Source organism: Physeter macrocephalus, chromosome 6, assembly GCF_002837175.3.
Source record: "Physeter macrocephalus isolate SW-GA chromosome 6, ASM283717v5, whole genome shotgun sequence".
NCBI classification, from domain to species: Eukaryota; Metazoa; Chordata; class Mammalia; order Artiodactyla; family Physeteridae; genus Physeter; species Physeter macrocephalus.
In genome coordinates this window covers 89238016-89246894 of record NC_041219.1, presented here as the reverse complement: position 1 = coordinate 89246894, position 8879 = coordinate 89238016, and the positions used below count along the sequence as shown (strand labels likewise).

The following is an 8879-nucleotide window of genomic DNA, read 5'->3' as shown; positions in this document are numbered from 1 at the left end:
TCCTGACTGCTCCTTCCTTGTCTCCATATCCCCTCCCTTCCCTGATGAGCGACTGTTTGAACCTGCCCTTTGGAACTCAGAGAAGGGGACACAGAAAGGCTTTTGTGCCCAGGAGGCCCACAGGGTCCTGCTTGGTTTCAAGAGGAGAGGGAAAGAACCGTGCACGTATCTGGGGAAGAACCTTCCAGGCAGAGGGGGAGCAGCCCGTGTTGCTGAGTCAGGAGAAAGGGAGGGCAGAGAGTGGTAGCGATGGGCAGACCTTGTGTGTCGCCTGAAGGACCGCAGGCTTCACCCGAAAGAGTGAGCGAGTCATTGCTCGCGGAATAGCGTGGGCTGACAGAGTTTTAACAGAACGCCTCTGTTGCTGTGTAGAGAAGAGATGGGAGGGGCAGGAATGGAAGCGGGGAGACGGTGGCCTGGCCCTGAGTGCGGGTGCTGAAGGTGAGAGCGATGGGATCTGGGTCCCTTGGAGGTAGAACTGACAGGGTTCCCTGGTGGAGTCAGGGCCGGGTGTGAGGAGGAGGAGTCAAAGATGACTCAATCCTTTTGGCCTGGGCAGTTGGAAAGATGCAGTTGCCATCAGCTGGGATGGGGAGGACTGTGGCAGAAGCAGGTTTGGGGAGACGAACCAGTTTTGGACATGTTGAGTGTTAGGCATTGTCCTAGACCCTAGGGTCCCTGCCCTGACTTCCCAACCTGGTGCTACAGCCAGCACGAGGGCACCGAAAGGGGCTGTCCTTCGCTCTCTCTGGAGGACACACAGCCGGCCCATGTCCTGGTGGCCTCCCTGTGGTGCCACCTGGGTGACAGAGCCCAGCATGCCCATTTTGGCCAGGCTGACAGTGGGAATTGGCCACCAGCGTTCTCCTAGCTGAGCTTATTCAGCACTGAAATAAGTGCTGCACCATCCCTAGCAGCAGCTCTGGGAAGCTCATGACATGCCACAGACCCCAGTCTGTCTTCCGGCACCTTGGACTGCACGGACGGTTTCTAAGTTGTGAAAGAAACAGCATTTATTGACAAATGAGCATTTATTGAGTGTTTACTGTGTGTGGAGGGAAGATAGAGAGGAGGGTGCCATCCAAGAACCAGAAGGAGACCTGCCCCCAGCGGGCTCACAGTCTAGCTGGGAGGCACTGCCTAGATACAGAATCACAGCTTAAAAGATACAAAACAATATGGAAGCAACATGTGCAGGTGTAAAGTCATCTGGCACAAAGTGGGAGCGCGGAGGTGGAGGCAGCTGGGACCCAGTGGTCAGCCAGAATCTGCCCTCAGCTCAGAATCTTCTCAGTCTCCAGCTTGGGGACCTGAAGGTCTGTTCATCTGCCTCCATGCTTCCCTGCCTCTGTCTGGTTTGGCGTGTGTTTGACATCCACCCTCCTCCAGACGGGGTGCTCTTCAAGGGCAGAAACCAGCTCGTGTCTTTGTCATTTTCTCCCTCCCTGGCCACGGCCCTCCCCAAGGCCCCATGTCTACCACAAGGCAGCAGGCTGGGCTGGACAGGCTGGGTTGTGTGCGCTGGTTTCTGCCAGGGGCTCCCAGGAGGGGCCTAGGATTGGCCTCAGCACAGACCTCGTCTCCTCTGACTTCTGAGTGGAAAGATCATGAGATTTTGCATAAGAAGGCCTGAGTTCAAGTCTTAGCTCTATATACAGCTGTGTAACTTTAGCCCAGTCTTTTAGCCTCAGCCTAAAATGGGAAGGACAGTATTTGCTCGCCCTATCTCAAGGGGTTGGGAGATAATTACAGGAGATGATAAGGGAGTGCTTTGGAAAAAGTAAAACCCAGCATGCCTGCTGGCTTCTGTCCTTCCCTAATCTGCCTGAAGTTTTAGGAGGATTAGATGAGCTAACGCAGGTAAAGCACCCAGCACAGAAATTGGGACACAAGAGATGCTTAATAGGTGTCAGTTCCCCTCCACCCCCATCACTTGAATCCTGCTTTGACCTCTGACCTCAGTGACCCCAAACTGGGCAATCGGGGCTGGAAGTGGTGGGGATCTCACATTTAGTTTGGGGGGGAGATGCAATCTTGGAAGAAGAACAGACTAGAGAGAAATTCTTGGCAACTTCTAGAGGGATCTGTTGGGGAGAGGTGAGGTGAGGATGAAATACCTGAGACACATCCAGGCTTGGCTCACAGCTCAGTGCCTTGCTGCCTTTGACCTTCCAGAGCAAGGACACTCAGCTGCCAGGAGTACAGACCCAGAAGTCACTTTGGTCTCTGACTCAACCCCTCGCCCGGTAGTGAGGCTAAGCGACTGTCATCAGCTGTCGGGGATTGGGAGAATCATCTGGATAGCACCTATGACCTTCTAACCTGAAGGGAGGTTTGGTCAAGGAAGACAGAGGAGAGCATAGAGGAGGTAGCGGGCATAATTACAGAGATGTGTTCCTCGTACACAGTCAGTCTCTGAAGGGAGTGGAGGGCCCAAAGGGGCTGGAAACTGGGGCACAGTGGTGCTTGGTGCAGTGTGGGACAGACACAGATAAAAGCCTTGAAAGCATGGAGGCAACAGAGCATGGAGAAGGGGGCTCAAGGTGTGATTCTTAGCTTAGCTATGCAGCAGGCTGGAGAGGGAGAGTAGAATGGACGGTCTGGGTGGTGGGGAGAGGGGAGGAGAGAACAGCCAGTGTGTGCTCAGGGTTGGGAGAGGTTAAGGGGCTGGACCAGATGGGGCCAGGGCCAAACCCATCTCCTGCCCGCACCTTGGGGCCCCAGGGCTCTCCTTTGCTTTGACCACCAACTAAAGGAGATAAAGGAGGCCAAAGGTCAGGCCCCTTCTGCATTCTCCCCCCAGGAATCAGAAATAATGAAATGATCCCAATAATGCATGATAATGGTGTGAGGAATACAGTTCACACAGCATCTTTACATGCATCATCTCACTGAATCCTAGTTAATCTCATGTGAGAACCATTGCATTGGCCTGGAAATTTAGAAGCACAGCTCTAGACACAGTCCTGCCTCTGCCTGGACAAGTCATCTCCCTTCTTTGGTCCTGAGAGCACTAGGGTGCTCTCTGCACAGTAATGTCCTGTGGTGGGAGCCAGAAGGGAGGGAGCACCGGGGCTGGGGGGTGGAAGGGAGAGAGCGGAAGAAGAGCTGCTGCCTGGGGAGGGGGGCTCGCGGTGGGATGGGTGATGGAGGCGTGTTGCCTGGTGCCTGTGGTTGCGTGCCTGAGTGCCTTGCCCAGCCAGCCATAGGTGTGTGCTGGGCGAGAAGACTCACCTGTGAAACTGAATGTCTCCTTTCAAGAAGTGTCTAGTTGCAAATATCCCCCTCTCCCAAGACAAAGGCCAGGGGCCTACAAAGGCCTTTTGTTTTCTCTGCCACAGTGGGAGGCTAATCTCTGAGTCTGGAGCCCCCCCTGGAGATGAGGTCGCATGCATGTACACTTGTGCGGCAGGCACACACACACATGCCTGCTTCCTCCCTGGGCGAGGTCCCCTCTTAGGGCAGGAAGGAGGTCCTTGGCCACTCCCACCCCTCCCCCACCCCACGGCCCGGAGGCCACTGCTGGAGCTGTTCTCTGGTTGATACCTCACTACGTCTAGTCTAGCAATGGGTCCTGGCAAGTCTTAGGACCCAGTGCTGCCGCTTGGGGAAATTTTCCAGAAGGGGCAGGGTAGGGGTTGGATACCAGTGCCTCCCTTCAGCTCTCTCAAAGTGGCCTCCATACCCTCCTCTTCCCTTCTCCTGGGAAGCACACTTAGAGCTCCTGGGGAGGAATGGCCGGAAGGACTCATCCACTGCAGAGGAAGTGGATTTATTGCAGGTGGGGGAGGGAGGTGTCAAGAGGGGAGTAAGAGGTGGCCAGCCACTGCACACTTGTATCACCACAGGCACACCTGCTTACACTCAGGAGCGTGCACAGAGAGGCACTGGGGGATGAACGCGCAAAGCCTGATGCCCCATTCGCAGACCCCGTCCCCCGCAGCCCACCCAGTACACTGCGCAGGCTCTCCAGAGCCTTCCTCTGCCCTTCCTCCCCAGCTCGGTGCCCAAGTCCCCAGCTCCCTGCAAGGCGCCACGGGGTCGACTACTCGACTACTCGCTGCCCCGCAGCCTCAAGGCAAGGGATCTGCCACGCTCACCGCTATCCCCGCCCGGGCCTCGGCACGTCCTGGAAGCAGCTACTCTGCACTGGGGGCCGGCTTTGCACCTGGGGAGAGGGGCTCCGGCGGGGGTGGCGGGCGCTCCCCCAGAGCTCCGCCGAGCCCGGCCCGGGCGCTCAGGCCTTGCTGCCCCGAGGCAGGCTCTGCGGCGAGTGCAGCTCCACCGACTGCCGCCGCCGCACCTCGCGCTCCTCCCAGTCAGAGTCGGGCTCCAGCCCCTTCAGCACGGCCAGGCGCTCCGACAGGCTCTTGGCGGGCGGGAACAGGATGTAGTTGTAGAGGAGAGAGGCCAGGATGGCGCCGACCAAGGGTCCGATCCAGAAGACCTGGGGGCGAGCGAGAGGACGGCTCGCGGGAGTGCTCCTCTCCCCCTTTCCGTTGACAGGGGGCCTCACGCGGTGAATGTAATCAAACGCGTATCCATGTAGTTATCAATGACTAGTGAGCAATTGGGAAGACTTGTTAATTGGGGCTAATGGTGCGAATTGGAGCCGACTGCCCGGGTGAACTTGGACAAGTTACTTACCCTCTCTGTGCCTGTTTCCTCACTATAATAAGACGTAATTTCTGGAGTTCTTGTGAAAAACTAAATGAGTCAATATTTGCAAAGCACTTAGAAGAAGTCCTGGCACATACTAAGTACTAGATAAGTGCTAAATTATAGAAATGTGTTACGTAGTATAAATATTATCATTTATCGAGTTCTAAGGCACTGGGCGTCATCTGTTTTACACCAGTTACCTCACTTTATCTTTACAAAAAGCCAAAGCAACAACTGCCCTTGTCCTCATTTACAGATGTGGAAACAGAGTCTTTGGCGTCAGACCTGAAAGGGTGGACCCAAGACTCCACGGGGCCCCAAGAGAGGACTGTGGAGGGTTTGCTGATTCCACCCCAAGCTCTTCCAGCCAGATGGGTTTCTGGGGGAGGGGAAGGCAGGGAGGTTTCAGCCATTACCCAGTGGTTGTCAAACTTGCCGGTGACCACAGCTGGAGCCAGAGATCGGGCAGGATTCATGGAGCAGCCAGTGTAATGGATCTGCAATGGGAGGCAGGGGTCAGGGAGGGGAGGGAGGTGAGGAAGGGGTGGGGGGAGTCTCTGTGCCCCTCTCCAGTGCTTGACCTCAGCCTAAAGGGAAACCATGTGATGGACAATTGAGTTCATGTTATATTTACAGGGCTCGCTATTCATTCAAAGCTGGAGTGATATCTGTCCCTTTGTGGTATATGGGAGTCAAACCCTCTGGGATGTGTCCCTGTGTCTTTCCCTCTTGGGAGTTCTGTGTGTCTGTCCCTCTGGGGTCTTTGTGGCTCTCACTTTTGGGCGTTCTGTATATCCGTCTCTAGAGTGGTCTGTGTGTCTGTTTCCTTGCGGAAGGTCTGTGTGTCTGTCCCTCCAGGGAGGTTGGAACCAGTGGCCATGACCTACCCCGAGGAGGTGGCCCAGGACCACAGAGAAACCAATGGAGAGGGCGGGGGTACCCAGGTTGTCTCCACGGCGCTCATCCGTGGAGGCGAAGATGCAGAGCACCAGCTGCAGGGTCAGGAAAAGCTCCACAGTAACGGCCTGGCCAGCTGTCGAGTTGTTGCTGAGCTGGGGACAGAGAGGGGGTGGGGGGGACACACTGAGCATGCTCCCCACACTGGTGCCATCTTCCTGCCCACCTGCAGTCAAAGCTCCAGACAGGCTTCCGGGCAGCAATCCAGAACACCAGGGCTCACCAGCCACCTTAGTCCAAACTACTGATGGCTTCTTCCTGGGCCATGGCACCCAGGGAGGGGGATGGATCCTACAACTGCTTGTGGTCCCCAGGCCAGAGGTAGGGAAACTGACTCCATAGCCCATTAGATTTGGGAGCTGGGGTTGTGCGCCTGCAATGTGAAAGGAAAAGGATGCTGAGATCCAGAATTTCTGCTTCCTGAAGAACAAGGAGGGAAGAGGTTTTGATTGCAGCAGGAAGCTTTAGGCCAGGTAATAGGAAGAACTTCCTCTCTATTTAAGCCATAAGATACTGGTGTAACGAGAGGCCTGTGGTCTTTCCTCCTGTGGTCAAAGGGCTCCCAGGAACAGGATCTAGGGACTTGGCTCTGGGGATGGCGCTAGTGTGCCCCCTCCCTCTGTGACTGCATTGTACAACTCTTTCCTCTAACCTTTGCCTGTTCCCTTTGACCTTGCCTGTTACATACTGCATTTCAGGCCTCAATTTTGCCCTGTGGATTGGCTCCCTGCACACCCTACAGAGGTTGAGGTTGGGGTGCTGGAGCCCTGTACTTTGGTGCCTCCTCACTCCATGTGGGGTGCCCATGGTCCCAGCAGACCTTGCCTTGGGTAACAAGAGAACTTGGGGCTGAGCAAAGAGGAGATTTCATAACTGGGCTGCACCCAGTGCTGGATTTCTTTCTGGGTTTTGTCATCTTATGCCCTACATCCTGCCCTCTGGGTCTGGGCACCGCACTGGGTGGAGCTGTGATAGTTCTGAGCTCCCACGATCCTTCTCCAGGCCCTGAACCCCAACCCCGGGTCCTAGCCCTCAAGCTGGCACCCTTGGGTCTCTCTAGAGTCTAACTTCAACCACCCCCCATGCCCCCCTCCCCACCAGGTCTTCCAAAGTCAGAGCCTGTAGTGGGCGGCAGCGAAGAGCTTTGAAGGCAGACACTTTGGTGCTTTTGACTTGCTGTGAGGCCCTACTTATTTCAGCCTCAGTTTGTCTTTCTGTAAAATTGGGATAACAGAATGGATCCTGGAGGACTGTCTGAGAAACAGAAATGACAAGGGCAGAACCCCAGCTCCATTCCCACTGGTAAACAGTGGATCTAAGGGAGACACTGTGGATGTGGGTTTGGTGTCAGACAGCTCTGGGTCCACTTCCAGGTGCTGACACTGGTTCTGTGATTTGAGTCAATTAAATGCTGAACCTCAGTTTACCACTCAGGGTGGAGAATCACAGAATTCACCTTACAGCGTTGTACCTAGAATGAGATGAAATCTGGCCTAGCACGAAGCAGATGCGCATCAATGGTAACTTCTTGGTGGACAGACTGGCTTTTCCAGTGACCTCAGAGGACGCTTGGGGCACCCGTGGGGGTCAAGTAGCTCTCACTAGCCTCAGGACAAGTCAGTCCCGCTGCTGCCCCATTCCAGCCAGGAAGGTTCTCCCCAGTCCCTCAAGATGGTAAATGCTGAGCAGTAACTTGGGGGAGTCTCCTCAGACCCTTCCCTTCTGAGGGCCTTAGTCAACTGTGAGATGATGCAAGAGCAGGAGGCCATGTCCTCATGGCCCCTTAGCACTCCCATTGTCCTGCTATTAGAGGAGGTTCCCCAACCACACATTCTTGAGACTTTCTTGGCCATGCTCTCAGGAAGTTCCTCTCTCAGTCTAACTACACCTCATCTTGCTGCAGACTGAACTAATTTCATTCTCAACGGAAATGGTCAGATTTCTCAGTCTGTCCACCACCATGGCCACTCTCGCCTTTTCTCCACCTTGAGCCCCCAGCCTAATGATATTTTCCATTTTGAAGAAGAGAGAAGTTCTCCAGTTGGGCTACCCCTGCCCCTTGCATGAGGAAGGCCACCTGTGCAGAGGAGGGGATGGCCACAGAGACTGTGCAGGACTCTTCAGAGACATCAGAGCTCTTATCCAGTGGCCCAGGGAGAGAGAAGGCCAAGAAATGCAGGTGACTGTGGCACAAAAGAGGCACTTGCCTTCTTGGCTTGGGATGGGGGATGGAACAAGAGCTGTGTCGAGCGAACACAGACTGTCCCTTCCCACCCATGCCCTCAGACTCCCAGGCCTTTCAGAGACCCGGGAGAGGGGGAGGGGGGGAGGGGGAAGGGGCTGCGGCGTCACCCTCAGCTCCCAAAGTGCCCAAGGCTCCCGATCAGCCACTGTTCATGGAATCAGCAGTTAGCTCATGGGCTCTGGGGACCTTCTCCGAGGTCTGGAGAGACCTCGCCCCTTTAGCTTTGCCCTGGGTTCTGGTGCTTACTCTGGTATTGACAAACTGTAGGACCTTTAGCCTGTCGCTTCCCTTCTCTGAGCCTCAGTTTCCTTGTTTGCAAAACAAGGCTTCGGTGGTGGCTCAGGGAGGGGACGTTGGTGGGGTGGAAAGATCCTGGGTTTTGCAGTCAAGGCTGGGTTTGAAGCCTGGCTCTGGTACTTCCCCTTTTTGAGCCTCAGCTTCCGTGTCCTTAAGAAATGGATCTTCTCATCCCTCCCTTGCAGGCTGTTGTGAGGTATCAACGTGTGGCTCATGAGGAGCCCCTGCTGTGAGGCCTGCACACAGTAGATGCTGAAGAAATGTTGGGTCTTCTTCCCTCGAGAAGATGCTGGGGACTAGCCCTCTGAGGTTCCTCCCAGCTCGTAAAGCATGTCTGCTCTGGGACCCTGTCCTCTGCTGAGTCCTAGCGCAGCCCTCACTGTAATGCAGGTACCAAGTCAACAGAAACCTTGATGCTGCTCTTCCTCCAAGAGGCTCAGGACAGAAGGTACAGTAGACCCGTGTGTATCCAGCCTCTGCTCTGACATTACTGCTCCTTCTACCCTGACTCTCCTATGGCAGCTGTGTTCCTGGCTCTCGAATTTCTGCCCCTCCCCCATACGCCCACCCTCCCTCTTTTTCTGTCTCTCTCTCTATCCCCACCCAGACCCTCACCCAGATCTGGTCCCTCCCATCTCATCCTTTATTTATTTTTTTTAATTTAAAAATTTTGTGTGTGTGTGTGGTATGCGGGCCTCTCACTGTTGTGGCCTCTCCC

General features: G+C 55.1%; 1 protein-coding gene across 1 annotated transcript in view; it reads right to left on the bottom strand.

The window, feature by feature from the left end:
• Nucleotides 1-3756: 3756 nt before the first annotated feature.
• The window catches only part of AQP2 (aquaporin 2), a 5890-nt gene continuing 767 nt past the window's right edge, over nt 3757-8879 (bottom strand). The window contains exons 2-4 of the mRNA XM_007107479.2: nt 5550-5714; nt 5079-5159; nt 3757-4447 (exon numbers count right to left, since the gene is read on the bottom strand). Of these exons, the coding sequence (XP_007107541.1) occupies nt 4238-4447; nt 5079-5159; nt 5550-5714 (456 nt within the window). The 3' untranslated portion in view covers nt 3757-4237. The remainder of the gene's footprint in view (nt 4448-5078; nt 5160-5549; nt 5715-8879) is intronic.